The following is a 14,483-nucleotide window of genomic DNA, read 5'->3' as shown; positions in this document are numbered from 1 at the left end:
TTCTAAAAGCACATGGGCCTGGTTTTACAGACAAGACTTAGCTGAAGGCAGGACTAGGCCTTAAATTGAGGTGTTTAAGCATCTTCATAAACATGCCTTAAATAAGTTACTGGTGTATATCAGACAAATAAATGGCTCTGGCATATTTTAAGATCTGTCAGTGCAAGTTATTTTCAGCTGAGACACCTCAAACATGTGTTTTAATCTAGGATTAGCCGTCATAAGACATCATCCCCCGGTTTACAGATGAGGCTTAAGGCTATTCCTATTGCTACTGAAGTAAATGAATCTTGTTTTAATATTTTACTGTATTTAAAGAAAATAATAAATTAAATGCACTTTTTTTAAAGATTCCATGAATGTGGAAATTGTTTGTAAACAATTTTCAGTTTAAATTCCTCCTAGACAATTTGTATTAACTTAGCTGATGCATTTTATCTTAAACATTTACATTGCAAATATCATCAGACATATCTGTAAACATAAAATAAACTACGTATATATATATGTTATAATATAATAACACTTTTATCTTATTAACTGACTTTTTACATTTACATAACATTAAATATCATTTACTTAACTTTATGTAAAAGATACTATTCAAGGAAGTGCATTAGAACACATTAACTTTCAGTATAGTACTTATACATAATTGAATCTCATTTAATCTTATCATTTGAGCGCTTAACTCAGTGCTATAAATAAATGGAATAGTCATTCATTTCTGATCCAGACAATAAACAATTTATTTCTATACTTAACTGTACAGTACATTACAAAAACAAATTGCAGCATAACTTATAATGGTTCAAATTAAATGCAATACATAGATGCAATATATTCAGGGTACTTTTACAAGCTGTTTAGGGATGACTAATGACAATCTTCCAGTTGATGTTATTGTCAGCTTATATGTGTTTAAACATGTAAAAAAAAAAGACAATAAATGAATGACTTTGGTCTCCTCTATGAAAATATAAAATGTATTATCAATATGAAAAGACTAAGTCATATGTTTAAAATAATCTTTGCTCTTTAAGGACAAGACCATAATCAGGTGAAGAAAAACTGATAAACAATGAACAGTTTTACAAAAAAGTCATTAGACAACTGATTGCAAATGGCAACAGTTAAGGCACTTGCATGTATGAAAAAAATAAAATCTAGGTAAATAAGCAGCATTAGCTGGGAGGAGGTATGACTAGCCATGAGCAAAAAGCGAAACTGCGACGTCTTTGGGAGGCCATATTTTTGGCTATCATATTTTTGATCCTTAAACTATGGAAAAATAAAAGACTTGGGCCAAAGATATGTTGCACAAAATTTGCAATAGCAATTTGAAATGGGTTCTACCACTTTTAAATAAAAGTCATATAATAACAGTACACAATAAAAAAGTGGTGCAAACAAAAACAGCTTTCCCTCCGATTTCGCTCAAGGTGCTCCTTTTTCACTTGTCATTTGCTTCGAAATGAAAATTAAAAGTTACCTCTTCACACTGTTCAGAAAATAAAATCGATTCTCATGTATACTTATTGCACATGCCACTTTGCATATTATAATTCTTTCAAAAATAGACTAGTTAAACAACATAAAGTCCAATAATACATACATACATACATAATTAAAAAATATGAAAAATAACAATAAGTTAACCAATCAATAAATACTCAGAGCACTAATCAAACTTGTTCGTTTCAGCACATAAATACTACACCTTATGGTATGGTATTAATTTCATAAGCTCAAGTAAGTCCCTATGCCCACGATATTATAATGTATTATAATAATTCACTGCCTGGGCCTGTAAACACTGACTATACATGTCAATATGAAATGCCACAATGCTTATTTTTATAGCAACTTTGCAAACACTTAAAAAACCTTTTTATTTTAATGGATCCTCTGGTCAACTAGATGACTGTATTGTAGTAATGTGTTGCTGCTAAAGCCTTTTTGCACATCACAGACTACAATTTGTACAATAAACAGCTTAAGCTAAGTTACATTACAAGTGCTATGCTCTAATAGCACATTTTAAATCAAGTTGTTTTAATGAACACCAGATGAGAAGTAAAACAGAGAGTTCTAAGACAAATCCAAACACATTCATTTTGCATTTTTTTTCTCTGGAAGAACCTAATAAATACAGTTTGTGGCTTTGTCGATGCTTTCATCTTTGCAAAATGGCATTTGCTGAATTTTAAGACAAGATATAATGATTTTTGGGTAGAGGAATAGCCATGGCTTTTAGACTTAAATGACATTTTCAAATGAATGAAAATGTAGGAGACTTTAAACGTATTTTGAAGTATATTTTGGTTGAGTCCACTAGAAAGTTGCCATTAAAACAAAAATGCCTGTTTCATTTTAAAAGCAGACCTTGTATTGACTTTCAATGCTAAAGGGATAGGTCACACAAAAAATTTAAATTCTTCTCACCCTTACATTGTTCCAAACCTGTATAAAATATTTTGTTCTTCTAAACACAAATAAATATATCTTTAAAAATGTTAATTACCAAACAAATCTGGGACACCATTAACCTCCATAGTATTACATTTTTCATTCTATGGAAGTCAATGGTGCCCCAGATCTGCTTTGGAACGAACATTCTTACAAAATATCTTCCTTTGTGTTCAGCAGAACAGAAAAAATGATAAAGGTTTGAAACAAGGGTGAGTAATTTTTTCACTATCCTCGTTTTAATCACTAGTTATATTTCACTATTATAACTTTAGTTATGGCTCAAACAAAATCACAAATCCTATTCTACCATCGTATTCTGCCTAACAGAGTTTGGAAATTTCTGATCCTTAGGAAATAACAAAAATTATTTAATCAAGATCACTTCTGAAAAAAAACTGAATAAGTGGTCAGATAAGGATTTTTAAAACATTTTCTGCCTTAATACCTGGCTAATGTTTTATGAATCCAAATTAACTGTGCAAACATGTCTCTTTTCCCATATGGCAGTGTTTCTCAACCAGGGGGCCGGGATTTCCAATCAAGATATTTCTTATTGTTTGGTTATTTTAGTAACAAATTTAATATTTTTAATTTGGTAGAAACTTATAGAGTGGGGGCCCTTTAAATAATGTTGTGGACAATAGGGCCTTGAAGTGAAAAAGGATGAGAACCACTGTCTTATGGGCACTTTATGGTATGTAACCCTTATTTGAATCAGCTAAATTTGTGTGTCTTTTTCTATCACATTTTCCTAATTGCATAACTGGACCTCTGCAAAAGTACAATAAAAGTGAAAAAAACTGTCAAGTTATTCATGTGGTTGTTAATCAGTATGGATTACACATCGCTTAGATGTAAATTATGAAGATCAAACATATATCTGAACAATCAGCTTTACGCAAACTGTGTAGAGGTTTTAAGAAAATAAAGTTTTGTTACGTCTGGACTACATCACCAACTGAAGGGTAATTTGCGTATTAAAACCTTCCCTCGCTTAAGCAAGACAAAGCACAGCATTATTAACAAAGCCGTTAATAAAGTTCCAAGCCTGATCATGCTTCTTTAATATACATCTTAGTCAAAGCACAGACAGACACATGAGAAATGCAGTGCAGTTATGTAAAGGGCATCTGGAAGAAGGTCCAACCCTGGCCTGATTGTTCTCATGAGTTGTCTTGCAGCATTTGCCTCCACTGTAGCTCTCGATGGCTTTAAGGCTTTGCCCATGTGTCACGGAGCGACAGCATTCACTTAGAAAGCAGTTCTGACATCTTTGAGAAGTCAGCTTTTTAGGCTCTGAAGTACAGTTGGAGTCGAGGAGAGCTTGGGAGAGCAAGAAGATTCAGCAGGGTCTGGCTCGTTGTCAATAGAGACTGTGGCTGATAGTGTAAGGTCCTCTGTGGAGATGGCCAAGTCCCCAAGCTTAGCCAGTGAATTGGACCTTTTGAGTTGGGAGCGCACGGTTAGACCGGCGAGCCGCACGCGGGTCTCGATCTCTTGGGTTCGCTGACGCACCAAGCCAGGTTGCACTCTCCCTATGCTCTGCAGACTGTCGCTGCTGGAGCTGCGCGTCAGAGAGGAGCCAGGTGTAAAATTAAGCTGTTGTTCACTGGATCCAGAAAACACGTAGGGGACAGTCCCCTCTTCCACTTCCATGTCCTCTGTAGCAGTGTCCTCTGTATTACTTAAGTCCATCAGTTCTGATTGAGGATCAGGAAATTGCTCCAGTCGATGGTGCACCAGTGTGGATGTCTGTGGAGGGATCGATGTCTCCAAGTAGTCCCCTTGGCTGAGCTCCACCATAGGCCTCTCGCCATCCAGACTGAGGCTCAGAAGAGTAAGATCTGCAGTCGGGCTTTTGGAGCTCTTGGTCCCGGTCTTTTCCCCCTCCATTTTGTGCCTTTGAATTATGTCCTCAGTCTCCAAGGAATAATGCAAATCCTGAGGAAGGTCTTCGCTGCTCATAGGCAAAGGCAGTCGCTTGCGGTAAGTTTCTAAGCTTACCACTGCAGAAGCGCTGGATCGACTGAAGCAACGAGTGCACTGGCAGTGCCTGCTGCACACATGATGCCGAAGGGCAGGCACCTTATTGATGGAGGTGGTCGCGAATTTCTTTCCTCCAGGGGAGAAACTGGGCAGGCCAGCGTGACGTGGCAGGTTAAGGCGATGGGTGCGACGTTCACAGCGGCGGCCGCTGGGCAGGCGCAGGCAGTCTCGGCACGACTGATATGAGGGCTTCACTTTGAAGGGGTTTCCAATGCTAGCATTGTCCTAAACCGATGAATACACACAGGCAGGGAGAATGCATGGTTAGGTTCTTTTTAAAGGTGTAAGAGTACGGGATGCTTTAGAGAAAGAAAAGCGTTTAGGATGGTTTCACAGAAAAGAGCTCTTTGAGCTATAAGCTTGCATACAAGCCAGGAGAGCTGCCACTACAGCTAAGACGTCATACTCACGTCAAAGCCAGAAGGGCAGCTGCGCTTCCCAGCCAGCCTGTTGCTGTTGTTGGCGTTCTCGTTGTTAAAGCGGTTCAAGTTAGCCAGGCCGCCGTCGTCGTCCTTCGGCGTCTCCTCACCACGAGCTAAGGCTGCCATCTCTGCTTCCTCCTTTTGTGCTTCCTCCTCATCTTCCTCTTCCACCGTGCTAAACTCCAGCCGCAAACGCATGTCCTCCAGAGGCTCCAGGCGGCTACAGGTCTGGGCCGCCGTGCCCTCCCCGGGAAGGGCCAAGTGAGCCATGGGGAAACCTTCATCATCCAACAGTGCGTCCCTCTCGACGTCCTCAATCTCAATAAAGACTCGCTCCATGCCTAAAAGAGGAGGACCTCGGACTGGCGTGGAGGGTTCGCTGTCTAGAGCGGTGTCTGAAAGTCGGCGGAAGTAGTAGTTGTAATTGAGGTGGTCTGTCGGGTCGTCTCCACAGCAGGGGGAAGCACTTGCTCCCCCGTGACACCAAGCAGTGTCCGTCTGATCAGGGCGCAGAGACGAAAATTGAGGAATCTGGTCACCGCTGGCAGCTGAAGCCTGGAGGCCCTCCAATGAATACTCATCATCGTCCGGTTGCCAGAGTTTGTTGTGTCGCTGATTACTGCAATGACAGGAAACAAAAGTGGCAGATATTTCACACGATCAAAGAAAACTCATCAACCTGTGCTTGTTAACCAGGTCTACTAGCTAGATTAGCAAGCTTTAATGTAGGTATCAAAAAGTAAGTTTTATCTGCTAAATAAATAAATATCATCTAATGATGATGTCTCAAATGAAATGTGCCTGTTTATTTTGGCTTTTCCCACCTCGCATCTAAAATCCCCTCGTATTCAGCCAGTTGTTTCATAAAAGCTGGATTGGGTTGTGCTATACTCCTCTTTTGTTTGACAAAATTGTACGCCTTCTCAAGCGACCACCCGTACTCCTTCATGGCATAAGCAATAACAGTGGATGCTGAGCGACTCACTCCCATCTTGCAGTGTACAAGGCATTTAGAGTTGTTTTTCCTACACAAAAGACATACAGGACAACCAAGTTATAAGTGTCTTTGTAAAAACATCATAGGTCCAATACAGCTATATTGTTTGATTAATAAGGGTAGCAAAAAATAAGAAAGGCGAATTATCTTTCTAAACATGAATAATAAACTCACTTGGCTTTAACTATAAAGTTGTAGGTTTCGTTCCAGTGTGCCAGCAGATCTGTGGTCTCATCGTCATAAACACGAACGTTACAATAACAAAAGGTACCCGGGAAAAAGTTGTCAATCTCTCTTGTGACATTAAGGATATAGCCGACCCTGCATTCAAATAAACTGATGTTATTTTAACATCACTGCGGTGCTGATTGATGTTAAATGCAAATATAATCGCATGTCAAATGTACATTTAGTAGCTATACATCTTAACACTGACCCGGAGTCCTGGAGTTCCTCCAAGTTGGATGCGTTCCATTCTGAACCCTGACATGAATGAGATGTACAACAACCATAGCTTTATTAGCTCTACAGCCTTAAAGCTCCTGTCAATAGCAATGTTTTTTGTTGTAAAGAGACATTTGTAGATTGATCCAGAAAGGATTGCCATCATGCATCAGTAAATCCTGTTTATCCCCAACATTTATTATTAAAGAGATCCCTCTATATTTCTCTAACACTTTCTTGCAGTATTTGCTCGGTTTTTAAGCAAACATATTAAACAAAGGTTTAACTAAAAAAACTGATTTCAATAAGAATAGCAAACAACATGCCAAGTGATGGCAGAGAAAGCTTGGAGGAGGAAGCTTTACCAGGTACAGATGGTCAAATATGAGTGTAGCCTTGTCCATCTGGCCCAGGATAAGAAGCATCTCATTGTCAATAAACTCTTTATACTCCCTGAGGTTGCAGCTCATATGTTGTTCCAGCTCATTTCGGATCTACAGAAATTAAAGGACGAAGATCTGATTCAGTTTAATGCTCATTCCATAGCTGACGCCATTGCCACCCAATGATGCAGTCATGTAAACAAGTGCATAAAAACCTGATTATATGAAGAGCTCAGTGCATCATGTTTTCTTGTGCATTTTTGATCATGTTCCTTGTAATGGCAACTAAAAGGTTACTAGTCAGTAGAGCCCTGCACGGGCCAAAAACTCCAGCCCTAACCCGGCCCGTAGTGTTCAAGGCCTACCTGACCCCAGCCCGACAATGCCTGCAATTTTTTTCAGCCCGAACCCGACCTGACCCGAGACCAATATCAATCACTTTTAAGCTCTCTCTGACACGCGCGCTCTTTGAGGCGCGCTCTGGGACTTGCGCTCTAATTTGCGCGTTGTCTCTGCTGCACACGAAAACACACACCCACAAAATGAGTATAGACGCTAAAATAAGCCCTACCTGAGCCCGTTCTTTAAAAAAAAACGGCCCGAGCCCGGCCCAAGTGGGCTTAGCCTGTCGGGCTCTACTAGTCAGTGATTAAAATATGAAATATTTACACAAATGTCACTTTAGTCATTTCAATTAAATTTCTCGCAGCAAAAAAGTGCATGCAAGTTTTTGACAAAAATCTCCACTTCTAAAAAGTCTCCAGTAAATCTTCACCATCTTTTCTGAATAATGGCAAAAGGTTCAAAAATCTGGTCAGTATCTTTTTATCTTTGGTCAATTTCCTTTAACCAGGTCAAAACTCTTGCAGCTGCATAATGGAAATCTAACATACGTGTGCCGTCATTCATCTGTGCATTTAGAGGACTATGCTGAAAAACTGCTGTGGCGTTTAACGAATTATGCCAACAAAGCGGTATTTCTGAATGGCATGAGGATGGGATTAAGCAGATTTGTTGAATGTAAAATACGTGCTGAGAGCATTCGGTCAATATCATTATCTTTTTATTTTAGACGGAGGTGGCGTTTAGTGGGTTTTGCATCTGAGCTCTTTATATATTACATCATGTATACCTCTTTGGAAGTAATATTTTCCAGGTCCTGAAACATCATTATGTTTCGGAGTTTGGCTTTGATCATACACTCTGTTCTCTCTCCCTCATTTGGCCTATGAACCAAAAATATGTTAACATACTGTAAAAAAAGGTTCAAATCTGTTGCATAAGAAAATATGGAATTGGATGGTCATGTAATCTTTTTGATTAATTTACTGTCAATCACTAATATATATCTTACTGATCGGAAAACATAACTGGCGAGTCGGGCCGTGTGGTCTCAAGATCGGTCATAGCGTTCCACTCATTGATGCAGCTCTGCTCCGAGGAGATGCAGCTTTCGTAATAGCCTACCCAAGTAAGAGCCATTCCCCCTGGGAAATAGTTATTTCTGCGGGACACCTCACATGCTTTGTGCAAAACCTGAAGGGCAGACCTGCCATACAAGCAGAGGTATTTGATTCCAAATATACAGCATCAATAAACATATTACTCACTTTACTCAAAAGACAATATTTTCTTTCCTCTATATATATATATATATATATATATATATATATATATATATATATATATATATATATATATATATATATATAAAAAATATATATATATATATATATATATATATATATATATATATATATATATATATATATATATATATATATATATATATATATATATATATATATATATTTATACATATAATTGCAACATGAAACATATGTAAAAACTAAATTGACGTACCACATGGCCTGAACTGACACAGGTTTAAACACATGCAGTCTTCCTGCAGTGCTCATACTGAAACCGCTGAGAGAAAAGAGAGAACAGTTAAGGCATGTCAATTATAAGATAACTGGATATTATACAGAATGCATAACCAGGACAATGCTGCTTTCCTGGGGTGGTCAATGGAAATTTTACACCACAAGCAGGTGGAAAATTCTCCCGGCACAGTGTGACTTTTAAATCTGTCAACAGCCAGGTCACATGCACAATGACCATACAGTAAACATGTTATTTCATACTAAACCTGTAGAGGTCATTTTCTGTACAGATAACATTAAGGACACATTACAAACATAAACAAGAAGACAGATGACAAATTCACTGGCTAGGAAGGTAAGATGGAAATTTTAAGATGGCACTTTTACTATTTCCCTTCAACCTTTCAAAGTGAGAATGTCAACTATACAGTATATTAGGCATGTGTGTTTGTATTAGGCTAGCCACACACAAAGATTTTAAGACCGATTTGCACCCTCAGTGATCGAAAGGGGCCGTGACCCGATTCGTGTTTACCACAGTGTGTGGTGGCATTGCGTTTATTTTGCTGCTCCTGAAACTCTTGACTGAGCCTCTGACATGACAGCTGCAATAGCCAATGAGAACGTGCTAGCTTCGACCTGATGTTGCTTGCTTTTATAGCTGAAACAAGACACCCACAAACATGACATGAAAGAGGAGTATTGAGAAAGAATATCGACCTGTAACACTATGGCAAGTGCTTTTATAATGTGTTATGCAAGAACTACCAGAACATTTGTTTTTTTGCAAGTCACGTTTGATCTCACGTTTAAAAGCGTTACTACAGTTATCACGTGTGTGGTCTTGCATGTGTCTGGTCGAATCATCCAGTGTGTGCGTTCTTGGGATCGTCCCTATGAGAACTGTCCCTATGTCTATGTGGTCTCCCATAGATTTAAAATCGTTTGTAAAAATTGTTCAGTGTATCTTAATTTGTATACAGTATTACAAAAGCAGGCGATTGGCAGTATTAATCCTGAGGATTCAGGTACAATATTTTGTACTGTGTGAAAACACTTTCAATACTCAAAACATCCTTAACAAAAATGAAAACCTTCAATTAAAACAAAGATGCAAAAACAGCTCATTTATACTTCCACAACTGATGCAAACTTTGCATTTATACTTAAAATTAATTTTTATAATAAATGTGATCCTGTCTGTGAAATTCAGGCTAAAGTCTAATTATGAGATTTGAAGCATTAAAGTGTAATTTCACTCATTATAATATTTTTTATGTAATTTTTAAAGGACAAGTTCGGTATTTTACACTTAAAGCCCTGTTTTCAGATTGTTTATGATGAAATTTTGACATATGATGCTGACCCGAGAATTTTTGGGTGTTTTTTGTATCACCTCCCACCTCTACAATGGGTGTATAGGTGCACTGGAACAATCCTTCCTAAAATGTTTACAAAGACATGAAACTCACCATGTGGTCAGGGGTGTTCACTGATATGCTCACACAAAAATTGCTTCAAAATACGCATTCCAACAGGTTTTATCGTTTTGTCCAACTCCATTGACTTGTATTAGATGTGCTGTGAGGTACGGTATTACTTCGCGCAGGGAACATTGTTTGTATTCTTGCAATTGGCAAAGGTGGATTATCGCCACCAACTGGTGTGGAGCGTCTATTATTCAAGCTCTCAACGGAAGAATATACGGGTGTGAGGCGTTTGGAAAAATAGGTCCACAAGTTTACAACGAATGCTAAAACAGCTGTTGGAAAGCATCTTTTGCAGCGATTTTTGTGTGAGCATATCAGTGAACACCCCTGACCACTCTGTGGGTTTCACGTCTTTGTAAACGAAAGTTTAATGCCCTTTAGGAAGGATTGTTCCTGTGCACCTATAAAGCCATTGTAGAGGTGGGAGGTGAAACAACAAACACCCGAAAATTCTCGGGCCAGCCGCATATGTCGAAATTTCAGTCAAAATCGTTCTATTTTATCATAAACAATCTGAAAACAGGGCTTTGAGTGTAAAATACCGAACTTGTCCTTTAACATTGATTTCAATAAATTTGGCCTGTTTAGTCAAAGTTAGAGAAAAATTACTATTACAAAACTACATTAGGAATAAGTGCCTTTGTTAATTTGTAAAGATGACCTTAACAGCTTTAGCAGTACATTTCAGCATTGATTGTTTTGTGTTGCAATGCAGACTTTGCAAAAAGACTTTATATCAGACTTGACGGCAAACCTGCAGCTTGGGTGTAATAGTGACGACATGCATTCCAAATCTCAATCCATATGCAAAGAGGGTATTTACATACGAGTCTTAGACACAGGTGCAAAAAACATTTCAATTCAGTGTCATACTGAAGGAGAAACCCCAGGGATATCTAAAAACATTTGTTGCTAACATATTTTATAAATTCTACTAAAATATTTCTCTTGGTCACACTGAGGACACTCAAGAAACTTCTGCCTAATGCAGGGTTCACACCAGACGCGGTAGAGGCGGCAAGCGCGAGTGATTTATATGTTAAGTCAATGCAAAGGGCGTCCTGTGGCGGGAATTGAGCGTTGCCGCTGGAAAGTTGAAAAATCGGAACTTCGGCAGATTTCCGCACCACGTTAACCAATCAGGACCTTACTGTAGTAGTGACGTGATTACAGAAAGCGAGCGCAGTCGCAGAAGCCCCTCCCATGATGCGAATTTCCACGTGAATGTCTTAAATGACTAGAATTTCACGCGCGAATGAAGCGAGTAAACTGAAATGTTCAAGCGTCTAACTACGCGCGAATAGCGTGTTTTCCCGCCTTGCAGGCGGCTGGTGTAAATGCACCATTACAGAAAGTAAACCAGTATATTTACCCATCTCCGTCCAAGTGGATCTTTGTATCACTCCAGATCGGAAGAGTCATCCCAATAGAGCAACTTTTACTACAACAAACATACGTGTCAATCAGTAAGGGGGTCATGAAGAATACAGCATACTGAAAAGAACGCGCAAACACAGTTTTACCATTCCACCGTGTTTCTACCTGTCCTTATCTGTGAAATCCATCCCGAGCAATATGTTCTCTTCTGTGTCCTGACGCCCATTTGTATAGACAACCACCATGTACCGCACATGGTCTGTCCAGCTACTTTCTAACCGAACAACCTGTTGATGTAGACGGTCCATTAATAGATGTGCAATAAAAGCAATAGTCTTACTTATACTGAACTGCTCTGTCAGCCAAATTTACCAAACCATGTCACCTACCAATTTAATTCTGTCCTCAGAACGAAGGGTGTTTATCATTACTTGTAGGTGTTGTGGTAGATCACCTTTAACACACAAAATATCAGATATTATGTCTTATGAACAAAGGCATCAAAATATGAAATTCATCACACATAAGTGCCAGGGTGCCCTACCAGCATTTTTGTGATGGGTTGGTGTTATGGGCCCTTGTGTACTGCTGCCCTGCTGTAAAAACAGAGCCGCCCCTTTAACCATGAAGAAGCTTTCACTCAAGCTGAAAGAAGTCATAAACAGAGTTACGAACATGCAAAATTAAAATTATTATATATGAGGGGATTAATTGATTAAATAAACCAACAAAAAAAAAATATCACTGACCTGTTCGCCCTTCGATCATCCTCACTCCCCAAATCCTGACAAATAAAACATATCATGAATTACAAAGGTCCTTAGTTTAACAGCCTTGAATTATATGAAATTTATATCTGCGCAAGTTTTGTATGTCTCACACTGGTGTATAATCACACAATTCCAATAATGCCAGATCAGATCCTGTGTTCAAAACTTTAAGTTGTATGCATAAGGTTTTTCCTCACGAGTTAAACAAAAACACCTAGGGTGGATTTAGGATGCACTAAAAATGTAATAAGATGGGCATTTTTGTGAGATAATACAATGGTAGTCTAGCTTTTTAGTGGACTGTCTCCATAACAAGCATGAACAACAAATCTGGTGGGGGGGGAGATATGACAATATTCTGGGGCCCATGATTGGTCACCAGGCAGAGTATCTACTCTATGACATCATTGCAGTGTAATGGGAGTGTTGTCAATGCTCAATTGGTCAAAAGTATCAAATTTTGAACCATACAGAGAAACTGCTGGAAAACGTATTTGTGATATGATGCGATATTTTACGACCTACTACTTCGTGCATTACAGAGCATGCCGTTTTTACAGTTCATGTTTTTTTTTATCTACAACAGCTGATGAATAGGCCTACTACACCCACATAAATACCATTAATGTAAGGTAGAATGAACTTTTAAAAAACCAAAACAAGTATTTGCGAACATTTAACCATATATACGCAAATGTACATGGTCCTTTGACAAATTGTTCAACCATTATTATTAAATTATTGTACGGTATATTATTTTTATTATTTATTTATTATTTTAATAAAAGTGTTTTTACAGATTTTAATTCATGAAGTAAATGCAAGCAGACGATATGGTTTGTTTGGTTATCACGCGCACTCCTAACGTACATTGCCTGCAAACATCCTTGCGCTTGTCAAAACTTCATCGTGCTTTATTCCACACATCAGGATGAAAGGCGCGTGTAATTGACCAAGCTGTCAAATTTAAGCATAACTGGAAAGGCGAGCAACAGGCCCGGCTAACATTGGCTCTTTTAGTGCTTTTAACACCGGCATTTCCTCCGGTCAGCCTCACTTACCTCTCCCGCGTTGGTGCTGGCCGATGATGCGGCGCTAGGTGTCGGTGAGCGCTGCAAAGTCACCAGAGCCATGGCTTGGATAAACCGTCCAGGGAAACTTCACAGGAGCTAAGGTAGGAGACGCTAAGATATCCTGTTTTGCGCCCGCCGGTGACGGGGTTAACGGATTCGTAGGCGCATCAAATCTCTTTAGCGCCCGCTTTCACCGGCGCGATAAACCCAACATCGGCTTTGTCATCTTCGCTGCAAATTCTCATTCACGCCAGTGAGCACGATAAATACCAAAGTGTGCTCTATGTTTCCCGGTGGACTATTAATTTAGCGCCCAGCCAGACGTTATAGAGCTTGTTTCGGAGCCGCCGTTCGTGGTTGGTGTGGTTCTGTGATCATCTGCTTTGGAAATGAGGTGTGTTCTACTTCACGCTGCGCTGCGCAGGCCTCATCAAAGTACCGCGAGGGCAATTCGAAAGCAGGGCATTCGAATCACTCTCGCGGTACTTTGATGTCATATACCAATCGTCTGCGCAACTCCGCATTAAGCCAAACGCACCTATGGGCTTCTCGGCCAACCGCGTGAAGGTGACTTGCACTTCTCCCTGACAACAGCGCATCCCATGCAGACTCAACATCCAATCATTCACGTACCCAGAGCCTTATGATGTCAGGGACCATGAGTTTGCGCTGACATTTCAAAACCCATCGTGCTAATAGACACAACTGAAACAATTACAGAAATTCTGATGGGTTTAATGGTTATAATATAGGGAATGTATTAGTTTGATGGAAACTATGTTCTCTGATGGGGTTTTATGATGGGATGTATTCGCAGGATGGGAACCAAGAGAATGGCGTTAAATACTACTGGAATAAGGCCCAACACGTTACATTAAGTGGTTTTAATGGTGAACTGCTGATGGTAAATATTTGGTATTATTTGTAAGGGGAACCATGAAGATTGTTTATTTTATCATTAGAAGCATTTCGGTTAAAGGTATTGCGGAGGATTTTCTATTTCCGGGTGGATCATCAAGACTATTGGTCCTGCTAGTTGTCAATCAAGAGTGTTGCGCAATTGCATTTTTTTAAAAAGTGGAGAAGGCGGTTCTTTTCTAAAATTCGAGAAAATCCTCCGCTA

General features: G+C 39.2%; 1 protein-coding gene across 1 annotated transcript; it reads right to left on the bottom strand.

Moving 5' to 3' along the window:
* Window positions 1–724: 724 nt before the first annotated feature.
* On the bottom strand, window positions 725–13,488 carry ssh1b (slingshot protein phosphatase 1b). Its single transcript, XM_055199441.2, has 15 exons — window positions 13,349–13,488; window positions 12,267–12,301; window positions 12,062–12,162; window positions 11,907–11,971; window positions 11,683–11,804; window positions 11,513–11,581; window positions 8,628–8,693; window positions 8,119–8,313; window positions 7,897–7,990; window positions 6,747–6,875; window positions 6,374–6,420; window positions 6,112–6,258; window positions 5,765–5,965; window positions 4,929–5,559; window positions 725–4,743 (listed from the first exon to the last, which is right to left on the bottom strand). The coding sequence occupies exons 1-15, from the start codon at window positions 13,418–13,420 to the stop codon at window positions 3,754–3,756; spliced, it is 2,964 nt and encodes a 987-aa protein (XP_055055416.2). The 5' UTR covers window positions 13,421–13,488; the 3' UTR covers window positions 725–3,753.
* Window positions 13,489–14,483: the final 995 nt, after the last annotated feature.

Source organism: Misgurnus anguillicaudatus, chromosome 22 (assembly GCF_027580225.2).
Source record: "Misgurnus anguillicaudatus chromosome 22, ASM2758022v2, whole genome shotgun sequence".
Classification (NCBI taxonomy): Eukaryota; Metazoa; Chordata; class Actinopteri; order Cypriniformes; family Cobitidae; genus Misgurnus; species Misgurnus anguillicaudatus.
Note: the sequence above shows the minus strand (reverse complement) of the source record. Positions and strands in the feature narration are given on the sequence as shown.